The sequence below is a fragment of the Actinia tenebrosa genome, unplaced genomic scaffold (genome assembly GCF_029948245.1).
Source record: "Actinia tenebrosa isolate PJP-AT-01 unplaced genomic scaffold, QUT_ActTen_1.0 PGA_scaffold13__45_contigs__length_12533684, whole genome shotgun sequence".
Lineage (NCBI taxonomy): Eukaryota > Metazoa > Cnidaria > Anthozoa > Actiniaria > Actiniidae > Actinia > Actinia tenebrosa.
The window spans coordinates 4428290-4449676 of record NW_028292573.1 but is presented as its reverse complement, the minus strand read 5'-3'; the positions used below and the strand labels follow the sequence as shown (position 1 = coordinate 4449676).

The 21387-nt window shown below is 37.8% G+C and overlaps 2 protein-coding genes across 3 annotated transcripts; one reads left to right on the top strand and one right to left on the bottom strand.

Annotated features, from left to right (window-relative positions):
* Nucleotides 1-126: 126 nt before the first annotated feature.
* LOC116290423 (elongation factor 1-delta) lies at nt 127-7585 on the bottom strand. Of its 2 annotated transcripts, XM_031697450.2 has the most exons (12): nt 7333-7585; nt 6073-6141; nt 5287-5374; nt 5042-5104; nt 4671-4714; nt 3615-3686; nt 3015-3084; nt 2756-2802; nt 1994-2009; nt 1584-1646; nt 482-597; nt 127-215 (listed from the first exon to the last, which is right to left on the bottom strand). In XM_031697450.2, the coding sequence occupies exons 1-12, from the start codon at nt 7483-7485 to the stop codon at nt 177-179; spliced, it is 840 nt and encodes a 279-aa protein (XP_031553310.1). In that variant the 5' UTR covers nt 7486-7585; the 3' UTR covers nt 127-176. The 2 variants fall into 2 exon arrangements, with proteins under 2 accessions (XP_031553310.1, XP_031553311.1); XM_031697451.2 differs by lacking the exon at nt 6073-6141.
* A 130-nt stretch (nt 7586-7715) lies between these two features.
* On the top strand, nt 7716-21016 carry LOC116290421 (sperm-associated antigen 1). The gene is made up of 23 exons (XM_089029146.1): nt 7716-7778; nt 8387-8520; nt 8958-9032; nt 9208-9292; nt 9838-9969; nt 10775-10845; nt 11149-11273; nt 11842-12078; nt 12852-12958; nt 13388-13419; nt 13753-14252; nt 14923-15097; nt 15570-15650; nt 15938-16214; nt 17022-17129; nt 17485-17574; nt 17974-18087; nt 18311-18463; nt 18872-19057; nt 19614-19719; nt 19853-19927; nt 20296-20391; nt 20666-21016. The coding sequence occupies exons 2-23, from the start codon at nt 8387-8389 to the stop codon at nt 20770-20772; spliced, it is 3066 nt and encodes a 1021-aa protein (XP_088885272.1). The 5' UTR covers nt 7716-7778; the 3' UTR covers nt 20773-21016.
* The last annotated feature ends 371 nt before the right edge of the window (nt 21017-21387 follow it).

Here is a 21387-nt window from a genome sequence, read left to right as displayed (position 1 = left end):
GGTATCTTGTCCCCCCCCCCCCCCCCTACTAAATCCTGTCATAATCTCCTTATCTAATAACACCAAATTGTACCCAAATGTATGTCCATCTTTACACCTCCTTTATCCATTCACAACTAGACAACATTTCTTTACTAGTCCTTTTATTCTTAATTTCACTGGGTTACGGCATGGAATTAGATTTTATTGAATGCCACGATGTCTACACTCTGGACCTTTAAAGAAGAGAAAATGTTACAATGGTCAGCGTTAAGTGGATAGAAAGGACATTCAATCTGTGAGGAACATGTTTTTTGTAAGGGATCAAGGATGGCTTAGTGGTAGTGCACTCGCCTCACACCTCTGGGGTCTTGGGTTTGATTCCTGGATTCGACATCACATGTGAGCACCTGATTTGAGGGTTTTTCTCAGCATTTAAACGTAGAGGGGGTTTGATGGCAAGGTCTGGACAAGGTTGAAGCGTTTTCTTATTTTTACTTACAAAGTCTTCGAAGCCTGTGATGCTTTCCTCTAGGAAATCTGTCCCAACTTTGTCATCCTCAACTACACAACCGATTTGAAGTTTCTTGATGCCATATGCGATTGGTATGATTTTTGCTGTAATTAAATCATCAATAGTTTCTCTTGTTATTTATATTTAAAACAGGGATATAGAGCGTCCAAAAGAACCAAATAATACTCCTGTTAAATTCGGGATTGAGGTCCTGATAACATGAAGGTAGGGCGTCAGACCAAAATCAAGGGGTATCCCAAGTAGCCTCTTTGCACGGCGGTCTTCAGTGTTGCGAAGAAGGAAGGGAATGACAGGTCTTGTTTTAATTCTTCACAACACTGTAGACCGCCCCCAGGGGGTGTACTCGGGTGGGTAACGGGGGGGGGGGGGGGTCCGACGGAGCTTCATATTGTAACCCCCCAAAAGTACTTAAACCTGAAATTTTACACCCAAAAAATACATGGCATCAGTATGTTTCTTTACGGAACTCACTCACGCATTGCTGAAAAAATCAAACAAATAATTTTCTGATACAAAAATCAAACTCGGAGATGTGACGACCCAAAAAATTACGGGTTTCATTTCGAGACCTAAAAAAATACGTGGCTGGTCTCTTGACCGAAAAAAATACCGGGAACGAAAATTGTCAACCCAAAAAAATACGTCGGACCTCCCCGTCATGTAGGGTTACAGTCATACAGGACTATACAGTGAAGACAGACGGGGCCTACGGTTTTAGTCCTTGTCCGAGAAGACTTAAAGGTCTAACCATTTGCAGGCGTAAATATAAAGGCAGCACCTTCTCCTCAGTTATTTTAAGACCCTTCTTCAGGAGTGTTGGTCCGGCCGAGGCTTGAACTAAGAACTTTTGCACAACAGACTGATGCTCTTACCAACTGAGCTAACCGGGTGGCTGTTAACATTTAACACATGCAACGAAAACCTTCTCTAGCCTTTTTTGAAACAGCTATTAACCACTACACAAAGAAATACCATCCCTAAACCTCGCACTTCATCATCTAACAATTACTGACCTATCACTGAAAAAAATCACAAAAGTGAAATTGGGATAACTAGAGTTTTTACTTACAAGCTCCCCAGAGAAGTCCTTCAGTCTGAATGGATCGAACTTTTGATTCCATTTCTGCCAAATCTGAAGGAAAAGTAGGCTGAAAATAAGTTCCAACAACCACCACATCAATTTTAGACAGAAATTTAGCAGCCATAAAATTGCTTTTTTCATACCATGTGTATGAGAATATATATGAAATATATATTTGTACTGTGGTTGTAATGTATCAAATTGAGCTGATCCTTGCAGTATATGAAGCAACTTATGCAGCTGCAAATTGAAAGACTCAGAAAAAATTATGTCTTGAATGGGATTTGAACCAGTGCCCTGGCGATTCCCGTGTTTTTCATACCAAGTAATTCTGAGTCAGAAATGTAATTACACTGATTAATACAATTAAAGGGTACATGTATTTCTTATGTACTAACCTGTTTCATCATCCCACTGATGTAGATTAAATTTGGAAAAAAAAAAAAGAATGAAATGAAATAAAAATGAATGAGAATCTGCATGTATAGGGGATTTCAAAGCAGATTCTACTATTTAAACTGTACCACTGTTTTAAATGCACTGATAAAGAAAAGTGTTGCAGCATGTTAATGGGCAAAACTCTACTGTCAATCACATAAATCATTCCATGTACCTTTACTTTGTCTAATAATAATTTGATTGACAGAAGTGTTATAAAATGTTTTCCCCAATACATGACAATGAAAATAGTGGTAAACCACTCCTGGGGGGTTCTCCCATATATGGACTATACAGGGATGATCTGCTGAACAGGGTATAGTTTTTGGAGCTTCTTGTCATAAACAGGGTATGCAATTTCACTCAAGTTCCAAGTTCTTCTTGAGTTTCCTGTCATATTCAGGGTTTCTACTTTCATATTGACTGAAACTGGTCATTATGGTAGTCAAAAAAAACAAAACATGAGCTGACATGATAATTGAAACAGGAACTCAGAGCAATTAATTATATCTTTTGTCATAAACAGGGTCTACAAATTTGAGTTTTTTTGTCATAAACAGGGTACCCCTTTCAGAATCCCAGCAGAACACTCCTACCCAAATCCTGCCCCCCCCCCCCCCCCCCCCCGTAATCACTCACCCAAAAATGTTCAATAAAAAAGTATCTATGTTATGGGATTTAAGCATCAAATTCTAAATACGTTATCATTTTAAGGTACTTACAGGCTTGACGTCTAGGACAATGGTAGATTTTGCTATTACTTGGGGCTCTGAAATTTGTAAATGTAGACATTTTAAGAAACTTCTTTCCACAGTACTACAAACAATTATACATGAGTTATGAGTAAATAAATTTCTTGAGGTGTGAGTTTGTAGTGCACTCAGCTGGCTATTAGTCTTGCCACGCAAAGCTCTGCAAGGAATGAATTGTGTGACGACACTAATAGTGGCCGAGTAGGAGATGTGTATGTTCATTACTTACTCTTGGCTTTTTTAGCTTGATAAGCAGCCAGCCTCTCCGCCTTGATTTTTTCTTGTTCCTCATCATCTTCCTATAAAAATTGAAACAAAGAAAATCAAATGTTTACAATAAACAAATGGTATAATATTATTTAAAGGTTGTTGTCACTGATTGAGATAACATTATTTAGTCGTACGTATTAGCTGCTTACTACTACCTTACTCGGCAATGGTAAATGGCTAATTACTATTACTTATTGCTAATATATACCTGATTACAAAACATTTAACTTGTTTAACTGTGACCAACTAGTATAATGATGCATAGTTCTAGAGGATATCCAGCAACATTAATTATAATTTATAATCCTAGACTTCAAAATCTGACAGGCTTTAGAAATTTTTATTTTGTATTAAAAGTACTATCAAAAGCACTAATAGCCTTATCTCAGCCAGGCCCAGAAGTATCCTAAATGATACCAATGTGCCACAGCCTCAACTGCGACAAGTGCTATCGGATTTCATAGCATGCTCTTTTTCCTTCACTCTTCCAAATTTGGGGTGGGTCAGGAAAAATCATTTTGAAGTTCCCCCCAAAATATAAATCATTCTAGCTACTTACATCTGAGCTAGATCCAAACAAATCCACATCATCATCGTCATCACTTTCTTCTTTTTTCTTCTCTTCCTTCACCTATAAGGATTAAAATAAATCTTTATTATATGAGGTCAGTTAACTTCATGATTTCAGATCCATCACATTCACCATTTTCTATACATCACTTCACTGTTCAAACACAAAAGCGCAGCGCAACCGTGACGTCATAAAAATGAAGACAAAGGCGAAATTCAGACAAACAAACTTACAAGTTTACTTTCAGCAGATAATTTTCACAGCCGATCGCAGTTGATCTTAGTTACATGGGTTATTATTGTAACTTTAAGTAAAAATAATAAAATCGGTTCGTATAATCCTCGTAGCGGTTAAACAGAATGCAATGTTTGTCCGAATCTTTAAGCTATTTTAAGAATCAGTGCGCTGCGCTATTAAGCACTCAAGCAAGGCGCCAAGGTAGTTTCAAAGGATTATTCATGTTTGAACCTTGTAGCCTTGTCTGAATGGTTTGTATTTGACCAGTGAACTAATATAGTGGAAAATAGTCAATCTATTCTATTAGGCTTTAGCTGTTGTATCACAGCGTGGGACAATCACAACAGAGCTAGGCTCCAACTAGGTGAAAGCCCAAAGATCAAATTAGAATTTAGTAGTTGATTTTTGAGGAGGGAAGAAAACTGGAGAAAAAACATTGAAGCACAGGAGAGAACCAACAAACAACTCTACTCCTGTATGACATTGAGATTGGTAGGACCGCATTAGCAGTGCACGCCACCTATTCATGACACTCAATTTTTGGTATGCGAACCTAGAGTAGAACTGAACCAGAAGATACTTTCAGCAGCTTCATCCGAAACTAGGCTATAAACAAATGGGCTCACTCTGCTAAATACCATATTAAGCTCAGATTACTGCAAGCGAAACATGCCTTTACTGAAAATACCTACTACTGTAGTCTTGACACTGTGGCTCATCAATACACTGCTACACTCATTTCAAAAGGGAAAACCAATAACCCCACTTACAGTAACAAGATCTCATTGCAATGTAAAACTAACTTACTGGGGCAGCTGGAGCAGGAGCGGCAGCTGGAGCATCAGTTTTACCTGTATAAGAAATAATAATAGTCATTTGTCAACAAAGTTCTTTGAAATTTTATCAATACCATGAAACAACATCTGGGCTGATCAAAGTTAGGGCATGGCTAACTCACAGATTAAATCCTCAAACAACCTCTGGGCTGATCTAAGTCAGGGCATGGCTAACTCACAAGTCAGGGCATGGCTAACTCACAAATAGGACCCTGAAAGTCTAGGAATTTAATCCTAGAGGCAAGTGTATTACCCTCATGCCATCACCACTTTTTAATTCACATTATCTTGGATTTTATGGTTTTGTAAATCACCAACACAGGCAACTTGATTAACACTTACCAGATTCAAGTTTGGATACTCTAAGCTCTAGTTTCTGAATCGCAGCTGTCAAGTCTTCGGTAGCTGTACAGTACATTAAAATATTATTTGTTAGAATATATAAGGGTGAAATCAATGTGGAGCATAGTCGAACACGTTAATACATCTCTTCAAACAACTTTATGACTGAAGAATTAAGTGTATGCAACTCATTAATATTCATGATCAAATGGCCTACTGAATGGCTTACATAATGCATGTCTTACTTTTACGAAGCTCCTTATTTTCTGTCTCTAGTTGAGCCATGCGCTTTTCACTTGCAGAAGTAACAGGAGATGAAGAAGTAGCTGGGGCCTGAAATACAACATGAATGTACAAGTTATGACTCAAATAATTTAAAGGAATCATGACAGGGAAATGGAAAATTTGTGGCAATTTAATTGTCAAAGGATGTTGACATGTGAAGAAAGGAATGCAGGAGAAGAGTTTGATATTTGTCTGCAGATTTAGACATTTGGAAGTGTGACTGTGGCATGTTTTTCTGGTGTGAAAACCCAGTTCAGTGAAATCTGTTAAGCGCATGAAAAGAAGGAGCTGTGCTCCAAAAACCTTAACATTAACTTAACGTTAACATTTTGCTGGCTTATAAAGAGAAAATAGATAATATTTCTAAAGCATCAAAAGTGAAACCTCAAATGGGAAATTGATAAAATTTGGTTATTACAAAAGGCCAAGACATTAAATTTTATGAAAATCAGTGAGTATTATCTAAGGTAATAATTACAAGTATTAATAGTTAATTTTAGCATAATTATCATTGAAGAAAGTGCTTGAAATTTAAAAAAATTAAGTTAGCATTTCATGAAACAGAAGCAAAAATTAAAAACAAAAATTTTAAAGAAAATTAAATACTGTTTTTGGTTTTATTAATTCATTAATTTATTACAAGATGAAAATCTAAATTCAGTCTAAAATATACAGATATATTATGTAGAAAAAATTCTAGTTTATTCAATGCATGCTTGTTCTGGAGTGTAAAATACTGTGCTTACCGCACTCAAAGTTTGTTGTATTTTTCTACGAGCTTCTGCAATCTCCTTGGCAGAGGAGGAACAAGAGCCCTGAAGGAAGAAGAGCAGTTATGTTTTCTTGGAAAAAATTTTAACAAGAATAAGGTCAATAATATTATTTGAAGTAGTAGAGATGTGTTAATAGGCTTTTAGGAATCTGAGTTTACTATGATTATCATTATTACTCTGAAATGAGAGGAAGTTGAAGCAAGAAAAGGAAATATTTAAGGCTATTTTTTATCCCAATGTGCAAAAAGGGAAGCTTATAGCTGGTGTTATGATTATGAAGAGAGGGAAGGTGACATCCACAACTGGGATTTAACTTGTAACAGCATTACATTTATAGCTGACAAATCATTGATAACACTCCAAAAATAGATAATTAGCACACAATATTGACCTGTAATAAATTGTGCCAAAAAACTACTGCCTTATCATGAGTCATCATCATCATCACAACCACTACAATCATCACCACCCTTATCATCATTATTCTTGGATGACTCAAAATCCTTTGAGATATAATAACAATGAAACAGTCACCATGTTGGTTAATCTAATGAGAGAAGCTAATGAGGAATGCTTTATTATCATCAACCAACATGGTGGCTATGACATAACCCCTAGGATCCTCAGTCATATTGGACATCTGATCATCAACATGGTCATCATCGGCATCATAATCATCAAAGTTTTTTTGACCAGTAGGACAGTCATAAAAAATTAATAATAATTTTAGAAAAGGTGGTTAAAATATCTCTCTAGTCTCCTTTACCCTGAACAAAAAATATCTTATAACTAATCTAAGCTTGGCAATATGGTAAATTTCCCATAAGTTTTTAATTTTGTATTTATATATCATCTACTACCCTTTTAAACAGATATTGCCCCCTTTCTTCAAACCCCCACCCCTGACTCACCGAAAAAAATCTGCACTTTAAATACCAATATATAAATACAAATATTTCTTTACCATTAATTTCATTCATTCATTTATTTTTTCATTGTTTCTTTCATTTTTTCTTTGACTCTTATGAAAAGGTAAATTATAAAAACTTCTGATTTTCATTCAAGTTCACAATCTATACTAGTGTAAGTTCCAGGTTGTGTGGGAAAATGATGTTAGATATATAATTAGGTATTTACGGCAGCTGTAATTATCCTACGAAGTATCTATGTTTCGTAAAAGAGTTCAAATAGTGTAGAAAGAAGGAAGAGATATTCAATATTCATTTTCTTTACCTGTGTTTTTGGGGACGAAACAGGAGCAGAGGTTGGTGTTGATGGTGAAGCAGAAGAAGGGCCGTTCAAGTGAGCTTGAAATAAAAGCTCTTCAGCTGTATCATACTTGTCCTTATCAAACCAGATAGTCTCATACATCATTGCTGAACTCATTTTGACGGTCAAAAGAGAAGAAAATGCTCTATCAGATGGTGGGATGAGCGGAAAAAAATCAAGAACTTTTCTCTTCGTTCAAAAATTTTGAAAGAAAGTTTTCGATATTCACGTGGAATATAAGCATTTTACTACCCATATAACGAGATTTCTGATTGGATAGCGGAAAAATTGGACCAATCAGAAGGGTTGTATTAAAATAGGGAGCGGTGGCTAAGTTCTGTCTGTATCCAAGAAAAACGAAAGAGAAACCAAGAAACCGGTGTATCTTACGCTTTTCTTGCGTCTTCAAGGTAAGTTTGAACCTCTTTTTTACTAATGATTGACGACCTGTGGACTAAAATGAAATGCCACGACATAGCAGTTTGACTTAAGCTTCTTATAATGCTATTTTATGCCGTACAACTCAAGTTTTTAGCCAATCGTAAAGATGAATCAGACGTACAAGCTTTAAACAGGTCCTCGTGAAAGTTTTGTACACCATGTACAGAGTATATGAAAAAAATATTTCCCTGTACAAACTTTTAAAATGTATTTGTAATAGAGTTTATTTTATTTTGCCAACATTGCAGCGAAATCGTACTAGCTTGAGCCTTTTTTTAAAAACGTCAAATAATGACTAATTTGAAGCTTACTACTACCATACCCAAAATCTAATTTTGCTCAATTTTCCGTGAATTTCAAAAAAACCTGATAACAGAAATATTGATAGATATACAACTGAGCGAAGGAATATTTATATTTCACTTTGTATGCTACTGTAAAAGGCCCAGAAATAAGTTTAGGATATGGAAACAATGTATTTCCACATAGCTAATTTTTTCTTCATTGACGAGATAGTTCTCTGATATATGTATAAATGATGGCATTGCAATAACGTCTTTTATAATTTTCTTTTAAGATGGCAGCAGAAGGTGGTACATCAGTGATGTTTGGCACGACTGCATCTGGTATCCCAGTATCACACTTAGATTATAGTTATGTTAGAAAGTGTACGAATGGAACTGAACTAGAAAAGATACTCAAGGTTTTGAGGTTAATAATAAGTCTCATTTAATTATAATTGATTAATATTTATTGATAAGTCATGTCTTCCTGCATAAAAACAGGATATAGACTGGAGCTTGTCCTGTCTAATTCCTTAGACCACTTCCTTCTTTGGGTAGGAGGGTGGGGGGATGCCCTTGCTCAAGATATAACAGGGCTAGCAGTATTTTCTAGTGGAATTCTCCTTTTAATATCAGTTATCCCGATATATGTTTGTACAAATGGGAAGAAATATTGGGGTTATAAGAGAAGGGTAAAAAGAACAATAGAGGAGAATAAGCTGGCTGTCCCTTGTTATCATTTATTCAACCTTTCCCATTCATTTAGAATGAACCTCTTACTAAAGTGAAATGAATGTGAGGAGTATTTTTTTAAACTTTTTTAGGATATTTTTACATTATTACTTATGTATGTTGTACATTTAGGTCTGGAGAAGAGGGTTCCTATCCTGAGTTAACAGAATTCACTGAAAAAAGGCTCGCAACTATCCACCCTAAAAGGTAATTCTTGAGAAAAGAATAATGACAGTGATGTGATGTTGACAATAATAACAGCAATGCATATGCATGGATGGTAACCTTGACCTGTTCACTAATACAGCACAGCTTTCTAGCTGTTCACATTTACTTCAGTGACTCACAGTCTGATAACTTGTTCAATTATTTATGTTCACAGCAAAGCACTGTGCAAAGAAATACCAATACAGTCTTACAATGATCTGGATACATCAGAAAGGGAAGAAGTATCTGAAGAATTAGGGGTATAGGAGCATAAAATTGTACTATGATATCATTAGTAAAAATACACAGGTGATTATTGAAAATCTCGCGTGCTGATTGGTTGAGAGACTCACACTATCACATGATAGTCACCTACAGCAATAATCCAAAATGGCAACCAGCCGCATGTTGCTGTTACCGGGAAAAATGTTTTTATCTTCTTTTTTTTCTTTTTTTTGAAAGAATCACCTGTGTATTTATGATAAATAATTATTGGCTGAAAGCTAAGTGAATATCGGAGAATATTTACCTCGCTGCTTGAAGACTCGCGTCTCAGTAAATATTCCCGGTTTTTCACTTCATCTTCGGCCAATAATTGTTAGTTATGCATCAGTACCCCTTACCTGCCATCACCCCCACTTGAGAGGTTTACCAGACCCAGTGAATTTGACTGAGTAATTTCAAAATTTCTACCAGTTAGAAGTCCTAGATGTCAGATCCCTCAGATAACTATGTTCCCCCACCCACTCCACCCCTGTACATTGGTAGTTATATATTTTTGAATGTCTATTAAAATGTTTTCAAGGACTGGTTCTCAGAAATAAGCCACAAAGATAACTTGTTGAAGAAAGGCAGTAATAATCCTTCAAACGGGGACTTTCTTCCACCAATACGATCAGCAAGAACAGTTGGTTCCACTACGTCTGGCAGTGCACAGGTTTGTACAGTCAAAACCTCACTTATAGTTGGTCTGCCTGTGGTGGATTATTCCACAGGAATCCCAATAATACAATTTACAGCTTAACAAATACGGTAGACCTTATTCATGGAGAGTCATCATTTCTTTGTTTAACGGTTGTGCATCATGAGAAGACACATGAATATGGATACAACTGAAGCAAATCTTATTATTAAGAGAATAAAGCTACTTAGTCTGAAATAGGAAAATATTGTACCACAGTGAATAAAGGCTGTTCACAGACTTAATCCTAAGCTGTTCTTCCAGTGTCATGCTAAACCCCAGAATCACAGTAAAGCAAGCTGGCCAATAGACGACTTGCACCAACAGGTCACATGACTCTACCTCCCTTAAAAAAAGCAGTTTTGTCAAAATAAAAAATACTAAATGAAAAGAGCATCTCAGCATTAGTAGGGAGGCGGAGTTTCCGCTCATAATACGCAAAACAGGAGAAATTGCATTAGATATGAAATTGAATGTTATATAAGGATTTGTATGGGAAAATGTGCTGATTGGCAAAAGCTTACCAGCCAACACTTTTCCCATACGAATCCTCGTAAAAAATTTGATTTTATATTTAATATCATTGAATTCCTCTATAGTCAACATTTCGAGCTGAAACTCCACCCTCTTGCTAAATTTGAGTTGCTCTTTTCATTTCTGGAGTTCATTTTGACTCATTTGCTTGTTTTAAGGGGGATGGGGTGACATGACCTGTTAGTGCAAGTTGTCTATTGCTCAATAAAAAGATTGAACAAAGACTAATGAATTATTAATCTTTTAGGTGTCAAATGGAAATGGAAGAGAAAGCAAGAAGGGTTCTGTTGCACCAAGAGGATACCAAGACTGGGATAAGTACGTCCCTATGTAAAACATTCAATCACCATTGATTAATTTCAAATTAAAAGACATAAAGCAGGGCTTTCAATAATATTTGAAGTAGATGGATGAAACTCAAAAGTACACGTCTGTTTCCACAAATTTTACTTCTTATTTATTAAGACTGATTCACAAAATAGCCGGCGGTATGAAGGTAAGTACCCGGCGATAAACCGCCGGTAGCCGCCTTCTATTGAAACCCCTGCATAAAGTAATTTTCATATGAGACTAGAAAACATTTGGCAACAAATAATCATTAATGCCATTTTCTTTACCAAGGTTTAATCCTGATGAGGAATTAAAGGCTATGGAAGATAAAGAAGAAAAAGAATTGAAAAATAAAAAGGAGAAAGCTAAAATGAATTCCAAAGAGGCAGAAATACCAGATAAAATTGAAACAGCTGGTATGTATGAGTGTCTGGGACCTTGTTTTACAAATAAAACATTAATATTATTAGTATCACTTTTTCACAAGTATAGTATATCATTTATTCTGTTTATCCATTTATCCATTCATCCTATCAATCCTTCCTACTCATCTCATTCTTTTATCTCAATCCAACTCTTCTGTCTATCCATCCTATCTATCCCATCCCTCTATCTATCCATCCACCCATCCATCCACCCATTCACCCATTCATCCACTTACTCACCCACCCACCCATTACACCTAGTTAGCTCAGTAAATTGGGCACTGACATAATGTAGGAGGTAAGGGGGTTGACTAACCCTAGCTGGAAGAGTAGGCCACACTAGCATCGGAATACTATTCAATCCACTATAATTTGCCTACTGATTGAGTGGCCAACCAAAGTATGTCATACCTTCTCAGCTTAACCAACACTCACGATTTCAACTTTTGCATGGTTATATTTTCTGCACTTCCTCATAACATGTACTATGCGAAAACTGTTTCATCTAATTGATGATTGATACTAAATATACTTGTCGTTGTCGTTGTTGTCGTGACAGGCAAAACAGATGAAGAGCTGAAGTCACTGGCAGAGCACGAGAAGAACAAGGGTAATGAGGCATTCCACAGTGGGGATTATAAAGAATCCCTTGTGTATTACACAAGAAGCATTGAATACAAGTCTTCAGCTGCTGCGTACAACAATAGAGCTTTTGCAGAATTAAAGCTAGAGAAATATGATGAAGCTATTCTAGACTGCAATGTTGTTATTAGTTTAGAAGCAAATAACCTTAAAGGTAAGTATTAATTATAATAGACCTACGAGTGGTGATAACTAGTAGAGTACTAGCATGGACTGCGTCAGTGTTTTTGAATAAAACAGCAGGAACTTGTGGATAAATTGAATCATCATAAAAAGCTTTGTTAAACTGACGTTTCGGATGTTAGTCCTTCGTTGGAATGAGTAGACCTAATAATAGACCTGATTGATCTTGGTGCAATGCTTACATAGATTTCAGACCACATGTCATGGGTAGCATGGAGTCATATAGCATGGGAGTCATATGGAGTCATAGGCTGCTAATGCCTCGTCTTTCACCACTGTGAGTCCAAAGGTTCGAGTCACTGGTTGAAGCCCTGCAGACACCATATGTAAATTGAGTTTATTTGATGTGTTGTTCTCTCCTATGCTACAAGGGTTTTTCCTGGTTCTCCTGTTTCTTCCCTCTGTAACAATCAACATGTGAGTTGATCAGCCTTGTGTGTGCATAGAACATTGAACATATATAGTGGTAGTGTGTGTAAGTGAAAAGTGTCCCCAATTAGTGTGAAAGCACTTGAACAACTAGAACAACTAGACACTTAAATAAAGAGATTTATTTGATTTTGATTTTTTCCCTTGTGAATAAGATTCTTAGTTTGAGTTGTATCTGATATTCATGCATCTTCCCATGTGCAACCCTTAAACAAAGAAATGATACTCTAGGGAATGACATGTGGCCTGGAATCTTGATTTGCATGTTATGTTTATGTATGTACCTGCTCAGATGTGGCGATTTCTTCTTTATAGCATTTTTGAGGCGTGCCATTGCATATAAGGGCAAGGGAGATTTTGGCAGTGCAAGACAAGACTTGAACAAAGTGCTGGATATTGAGCCTAACAATAAGAGAGCCAAGGTAAAGATCATTAAAGAACTAAGAAAAGGAATGCCAGTTCCCAATCATGAGCCAATCTTTGATGCTATTTTTAGAATCATTGGTGCTATTTTTAGAATCATTCATTGGATGGTTTGTTTTTCTGCACACGCATACTGCATGTGCTCTTCAATGTTTGCTAATGCTTTCTTGTGTTTTTCAAGCCAACATGAGCAAACAACGTAGCGGGCAAGAGGGAGCACAGTATAGGAGTGCAGAAAAACAAATGATGGCAAAAGTGATTATAAAAATAGTATCAAATGGTGCCTATGATGGTTACAAGCATGAATACCAGAGATTCCTTCTTTTTTCTCAAATTCCCTTATTTCCCAATAATAAGAACAGTCTTGTACTACTGTCATTGGGTTGATAGATACACTTATAAGAAACTGCCCACATTTTTTTTTGTAGGAACTGCTTAGTGAAATGAATGAAGACAAGGGGTGAGCATAATCCATCCTTCCATCCATCCTTCCATCCATCCTTCCATCCATCCTTCCATCCATCCTTCCATCCATCCTTCGATCCTTCCTTCCATCCATCCTTCCATCCATCCTTCCATCCATCCATCCTTCCATCCTTCCATCCATCCATCCATCCATCCATCCATCCTTCCTTCCATCCATCCTTTTATCCATCCATCCATCCATCCATCCATCCATCCATCCATCCATCCATCCATCCATCCTTTCATCCATCCTCCGATGATGTCACATCATCTGAATCATTCAAAGAAGAAAATAAAAGGATTTACATTTGGTCTATTTTTTGTCCAGCAAAGCCAGTGAACCTGTCAACTCTCTTGTCAATGGAGACACGCAGTCCAAGAAAAAAGGAAAGAGAATGAAAATTATAGAAATAGAAAATGAGAAAGAGCAAGAAGAACCAGATACAAACACTGGATCAAATGATTATTTAACACCAGGTTCCAACGCCTCCGATGATAATACTCTACAAAAAGATAATTTTGTGGGTTCAAGTTCAAGTGTTAATACCGATGTGAAGACAAATGGTGTAGTTGAAGAAATGGATGAAAAGGCAGCGGCAGAAAATAGTAGTGAAAATGAGGATGGAAAAAAGAGTAAAGAAATAGCAGAAATAGGTCACAGGGAAATCTCGGTATCGGTGTCGCAGCCCCCAAAACCGGCAGAACCAATAGTAGAGCTTCCTGGAGTGGTTGTGAAGGTCCAAAATGAAGGGACATCTTTGTTCAAGCTTGGTAGATATGCTGAGGCTGGAGAGAAGTATACACAAGCTGTTGAAGTTCTTGAAAAAGGTTTGTACTCCTGGCTGTTGTTATTGTTGCTGTTACTGCTGTATTTACTACTTCCGTCATTGCTGCTGTTGCTCGTATATGTTGTTGCTACTGTGGTTCTTGCTGATGGTGCTGCTTTTGCTGCTGCTGCTGTTGTTGCTGCTGCTGTTGTTGCTGCTGCTGTTGTTGCTGCTGCTGTTGTTGCTGCTGCTGTTGTTGCTGCTGCTGTTGTTGCTGCTGCTGTTCTTGCTACTGCTGCTGCTGTTGCTGTTCTTGCTGCTGCTGCTATTGCTGTTATTGCTGCTGCTGTTGTTGCTGCTGCTGTTGTTGCTGCTGCTGTTTCTGCTGCTGTTGCTGCTGCTGTTGTTGCTGCTGCTGTTGTTGCTGCTGCTGTTGTTGCTGCTGCTGTTGTTGCTGCTGCTGTTATTGCTACTGCTGCTGCTGTTGCTGTTCTTGCTGCTGCTGCTGCTATTGCTGTTATTGCTGCTGCTGTTGTTGCTGCTGCTGTTTCTGCTGCTGTTGCTGCTGCTGTTGTTGCTGCTGATGCTGCTGCTGCTGTTGCTGCTGCTGCTGTTGCTGCTGCTGCTGCTGCTGTTGCTGCTGCTGGTATTGCTGCTGTTGCTGAAGCTGTTGTTGCAGATGTTGATACTGTTGTTTTTGATACTGATATTGTTGTTGATATCATTATCAGACATGTCTCAATTCAAGTCAGCTTTAGCATCACTGTTGTATAACCGTGCTGCATGCCTCAGTAAAATGGGTGATGCTCTCGGTTGCATTAAGGACTGTAATGCAGCACTTGACCTTATCCCTGGAGCTGTTAAACCACTGGTTAAGAGAGCAGCCGCTCAGGAAATGCTTGAAAGGTAAAACAGGCTTCGAAACGTTTTTATAAGAAAATTGTAAAAGTCAATAGGATGTTTGCAAGATCACGTCATTAACCTCTACTACCAGACTCCCTTGCACACTTTCTTTTGTTCAGTTAATTAGCACCAATTGTCTTACTATTCTCATGAGGGAATACCATTTTAAATAAGAAAGAAAATTCGTAAAGCATCTTGGTAGTGGGAGTCAAATGATGCCATAATGCAAACATCCTATTGGGAAGACAACCAAACAAACAGACAGTCAGACAGACAGACAACTAGACAGACAGAAATGTAGACAGATAGACAGATGATCAGAAAGACAATCAGACAGTCAGAAAGAAAGCTGGAGAGAGAGATTAATTCATCTTGAGAAAATCAAATCAAATAGTTATTTTTGCAAAACCACATTGTGAAGAGGAAGGAAATTTTATGTTCATTTTTCCATGCCATTCTGTTTTCTGTGCTATAGGTATAAGCTGTCATATCTGGATTATGAATTAGCACTCTTTGTTGACTCCACCAACAAGCCTGCTCAGGAAGGGAGATCAAGGTAATAATTCCATTATTAAATACAGTAGAACCAGCTATATTAAACACCCACCTCTTAAGCAACCAACCAATTCCAACAGATTTAGTGGCCACTCATTCTTCTGTATTTATTTAAAGCACTACAAGTTCCAGAACATTTTATGAATCTTCTTGGCAATAGAGTTTAACCATCCAAGATTATCAGCTTTTTTGTTAGCCAAAAAATTAATCCTCAATAGGGTGTCCTCTTTCTTGACTATAGTCAGACCTTTCAAAACTTTTATCTGTTGTTTGCTTTGTCTTACTTAGAGTTGCCAAGCACCTCAGTAATATGTATGGGCGTGAATGGAGAACAAAGCTCAAAGACGTTCCAAACCCTTCAACATCTGTATCCTCTGAACTGTTGAATACAGAAAAGACTCAGAATGAGCCTGCTCTGAATGTTATTAAAGATAAGAAACAAACTGAAGATCACTCTACTAAACCCAGTGGTCTTCATAATGGGAAACCGTCAGTGCCACCCACGTTGAGTAAGGCTGAAAAGTTTGAGAAGAGCAAGGAAAGAGGCAATACTTTTGTCAAACAGGTGAATAACTATTGGTTTATAGCTTGTTCCAGTATTCTTCCTTGTTCCGTGTCATTTTTTCTTTGCTTTTGCTTTTGCTTTTCCTGTTCAAGAATCTTGTTTTATTTATTTGATTTTTTGCTGGTAGACTTTTTAGTCAAGCATAAGGGACCGGTCATTATTTAAGTCAAGGGGGTGGAGGAGAAAATGGGGGGACCTCATTTTTTTTAAGTGGATGGGGGGCCTTCAAAGGTCAAAAGGAGGATTGGGAGGATTAGGAGGATTTCTTAAACAATTGACGGGGGGGGGGGGGGGGGGGAGGGGGAGTACCCAAAAAACATCAATGCTATTAGAGGTAGGGGTCTGGAAAATTTTTTGCATCAAAAGCATTTTCTCCTCCACCCCCTACCCCCCCTCCCACCCCCAACTTAAATAATGACCCTAAATGTTGTCATTATTATGTCACTAGTATTTTTATCTCTTCCTTTAAGTGTTATTTGTTTACTTGCATGAACTCTATCAGACTGAGTATTTTTATCTTTCACACCATGACAATGCACTAAATCGAAATATGACGACTAATTTGAATAACTATTGTTCTGAACTGACTAGCCTCTCATGCATGTGAAAATGCTTTTAATTTGCATTTCCACTTAAACATGAGGCTAGTCAGTCCAGAACAATATGGTTATTCAAATTGGTCACTGATATTTTGATTATCTGTATTGTCAGTAGTATTATATATATTTATTGTATTTAGTTTTTTTATATTAAGTTAATATTGTGGTCTCTTGTTTATATTTTGTTAACCTGTGACTTTACCTTCAGGGTAAGCTGGAGCAAGCAGTCAACTGCTATACTGACTGTATACAACTCGACCCCAACAAGGCAGTCAGCTATACTAACAGGGCACTATGTTACCTGAGATTGAACAAGGTTGGTATCAACACTCTGTATGCGGATACTTCATGTACTTCAATAAAGAGAATAGAAAAGCACATGCATGCTGTGTTATAAAGCACATAGAGATTGGCAGGTTCTGAATGGCAAAACACAAGAGAAGTGTTAGGAAAAGCACGGTGCCTTTAAACATGCTTGGAGCTGTTGAGCATGAAAGAAGTGAGAGAAGAGAGTTCTTATAAGTTCTTATAAGTTCTTTTTGTTATAACTTCAAACAAGTGCTAAATCTTTGGACTGAACACTCGGTAGCCAATCAGTCAAAATACCACTTTATCTTAGTTAAATGTTTCCAATGCCAATAGCTCACCTTTCAATTCATTGTTATTTCTAGTACAAACAAGCACTAGAGGATTCCTCCAAAGCCCTGGATCTTGAGCCTGGTAATGTCAAGGCTTTGTACAGGCGTGCACTGGCCAAAAAGGTTAGAATACTGAATAGATTTTATTTTTCATTAAGCTGTCTTCTTAGATACAAGGAAAGGTTTATAAAACAATGAGAGAAGCTCTGAGTCGTCAAAGAATTTCTAAGGGACCATTCATTTGTTTATGAGGGTGAGATTCGCTTGATAACCCATACGAGAACTCTGATTCCCCTCCTTGTATAAAAAAATGGTTCCTCTTGTTTTTCATTCTCTTCTTTTTGTTGTAAAAGTACTGGAATGTTCTTGTGTGTCCCCTTTCTTGAGGCCTTATTTTTTTACTAAACCTCCCCCCCTCCATAAAAAAATCCCACTGCCCCCCCCCCCCCTTTTCCTAGTAAAAAGTAAATGGTCCCTAAATTTACTTCTGTTTGAGTAAATAACAAGATCTTTTTTGTCTAGGGCTTACGAGAATATGATAACGCAGCTAAGGATCTCCTGAACCTGATCAAGATTGAGCCAACCAACACAGCTGGAAAGAAAGAACTGGACACCGTGCTCAACCTGTGTAGAGAGGTAAGAAATACTAACACTACAGTGGGAGATCCAGAACGATTTCAAGGGGGGTGGGGTTAGGTAGAAAGACATCGCATAGCGTTCCCTTTAAGTTGTACTTTATCCTGTATTATCATTTTTCAACTCCAAAGGGGATGGCTAGCCACCTAACCAACAACGTTAGGAATCATGAGTTTATCACTCGAATTTATTCCCGTTGGGTTGCTTGTGTTTTTATTTCCAGGAGCGACGGGAAAAGCAGAAATCTGCACCTGAAACCAAAGCCAAGAATGAGGAGAAACCAAGCAAGACTGGGCCAAACAACCAGCAGGGACAACAGAGCAAGGCTGCTCGACGACGACGGGTACACATCGAGGAGGTTAACGGAGAAGAAGAGGTTGGTTTTACCATAACTGCTTTGTTGTTATTTATATCTTTCTTCATTGTGCGGCATAGCCACCATCATCATCATCAACGTCTTCATCATTATCAACATCATCATCATTATCAAACAACAACATCATCATCACCACCACTATCATCACCATCATAATCATATTTCCCCGATGACATCATTTGACATCATTGACATCATTTGCAATATCATCCGTCGTCTGTGCCATCACCATCATAATCGACATTATCACCACCATCACAATAGTAATCATGTCGTTCATCATATGCCTTCACAGCATCATTACCTATTACATCATCATCGACATCATCCATTGTCGTCACCATTATCATCAAAGCATCATCTACGTCATCATTCGGTTGATTGCGCTAATCATATATTTGATTTTAGGACTTGGGCGAGATCAAGGCAAAACCATCAAGCTCCAAATCATCTCAAGAATCTTCTTGTCCACTAAGGTCAGGGAAGACTACCAAACCATCTGCCACGACCAGTAAATCACAATACACTAGAACAACTACAGAACAGGCTAAACCTGCTAAAGACGCCAAACAGAAGAAAATCAAGCTGAATAAGGTAATGATGATGATGATGATGACGGTAGTGATGATGATGATGACGGTGGTGATGATAATATGATGATGACGGTAGTGATGATGATATGATGATGACGGTGGTGATGATAATATGATGATGACGGTAGTGATGATGATTATGACGGTGGTGATGATGATATGATGATGACGGTAGTGATGATGATTATGACGGTGGTGATGATGATATGATGATGACGGTGGTGATGATAATATGATGATGACGGTAGTGATGATGATTATGACGGTGGTGATGATGATATGATGATGACGGTAGTGATGATGATATGATGATGACGGTGGTGATGATAATATGATGATGACGGTAGTGATGATGATGATGACGGTGGTGATGATAATATGATGATGACGGTAGTGATGATGATGATGACGGTGGTGATGATAATATGATGATGACGGTAGTGATGATGATGATGACGGTGGTGATGATAATATGATGATGACGGTAGTGATGATGATGATGACGGTGGTGATGATAATATGATGATGACGGTAGTGATGATGGTGATTCTTTGCAGGTCACTCCGTTCGATTTCTACCAAGCATGGAATTCAGTCAAGCAAAACGATTACGCTACATATGCTGACATCCTGCGACAAATCCAGCCAACTTTGCTTCCTAAAGGTATTTCATCAACCATGATCACAGTAGTGAGAGGTAACATATTAGCATCGCACCATCACCAGGACTGCTAATTGCGATTTACACAAAGAATATGGTTATTTTGCTTATTTTGTATTTCTATTTTGTTTTGTAGTGTTGAGTAACAAGCTTGATGCAGATATGTTTCGTAATATTGTTCGAGCTGTGTCAGATCACATTCTTCCGAAAGGTAAGGATATCAAGCAAAGTTTATTGCATTTTGTTATTAATATTTTTCCTTCTTTGTTAGCTAATTTGCTATTTCGAGGTTGAAAGAAAACCTGGGTCGAGTCGGCATTGCAGCGCATTGTGGGACTATTGTGGGGAACATTTCCAAGATGGCGTCTATTCAACCCAGTTATTTCCTCAACCTCAGACGTAATGTTTCTTCATTTGTTCGTTCGTTCATTTATTTCTGTGTTTTTGTTGCACATGAAAACATTTACTGTTCGGACCGGAAGTCTTCGTACAGCGAAACGGAAGAGGTTCGCTAAATTACCCCTTTCTCACGTAACCCCTACGTCATTTTAATCATGCAATATTTTCTTCCATTATAAGGTGAGGATAAGTTCGCGTTTGGAATACTGCAGTACGTGTGTAAGGCAGAGCGGTTCAACATGGCGTTGATGTTTCTCGAGAAGCAAGATATCCAAGGTAAGTTAGCTAGAGGGACTTTTTTTACGCGAAATCTCTGAATCGCTAGCGAAGGGAAGGGTTGGGGGGGGACGGGGGGCACGTGCCCTCCCAAAAGTTTGCTCTCGGCTCCAAAATTTAATCAATTCGTGCGGGATTCCTGTGGTTTTGGCGGGAGAAAATGCCCAAGAACCACATTGATATTAAGGATAAAACTAAGGCTAACCTTGAGCAACAGAGCATTCGAACTTGGAGAATAGACCTAAAAAATCTTTTTTTTCTTCTTGATTCACAGCAATTTGTAAACTCTTCGCCAAACTCTACTCAGCGCGCGCCCAGCAGGAATTCGTGGATGTGGACACGTTCAATAATGTTCTAAGCAAGTACGAAGTAAAGGCTTAGGACTAGAAATCTTTCATTGGTATAAAATATCCGAATGTAAATGAAAAACAAGGAATCCTAGCAATATCGATCAGAGATCATGGTTACTCGAAAATAGAGCTTGTACGTCGTGAAGCATTACCGGGTCCGATTCCTTATCAAAATAAAAAATCCAAAAATCAAGAAATGTGAACTAAAACTTACCTACCACGTGCAAAGAGCTGAGCATAACTTTGATTAAAAATAACCCAATTGACCTCCTCGGCTCGGGCGTAATGTTTTCCCATTTCACACCACATGTCATTCCCTAGAGTATCATTTCTTTGTTTAACGGTTGACACATGAGAAGACACATGAATATGGATACAACTCAAACGAGGAATCTTATTCTCGAGAGAATGAGAATGAAATGAAATAGTTTTCGACCCGGAAGTGATTTCGAACGAATGACGTCACACTTGTGCTTCTGTCACGTGATGAGTCCATAAGTGGGAAATTCATATAAATGGATACGAATAGGAATTCCATCTTTTCTATTTGTTTCTATTTGACTTTATATGGCACTTGAGTTACTGTTGAGAGCATCGGAATCTTTATTACTGATTTTAGTAATAAACTTGTTCGTAAGTTTTTTTA

Coding starts and splice junctions, on each gene's coding strand:
- LOC116290423 (XM_031697450.2), bottom strand. CDS start 7,485: ATGAGTTCAGCAATGATGTATGAGACTATCTGGTTTGATAAGGACAAG. Junction 6,142..7,332: donor TTTCGTCCCCAAAAACACAG/GTAAAGAAAATG, acceptor TTCTTCCTTCAG/GGCTCTTGTTCCTCCTCTGC. Junction 216..481: donor TCACAGGCTTCGAAGACTTT/GTAAGTAAAAAT, acceptor TCTTCTTTAAAG/GTCCAGAGTGTAGACATCGT.
- LOC116290421 (XM_089029146.1), top strand. CDS start 8,387: ATGGCAGCAGAAGGTGGTACATCAGTGATGTTTGGCACGACTGCATCT. Junction 10,846..11,148: donor GGATACCAAGACTGGGATAA/GTACGTCCCTAT, acceptor TTCTTTACCAAG/GTTTAATCCTGATGAGGAAT. Junction 13,420..13,752: donor GAAATGAATGAAGACAAGGG/GTGAGCATAATC, acceptor TTTTTTGTCCAG/CAAAGCCAGTGAACCTGTCA.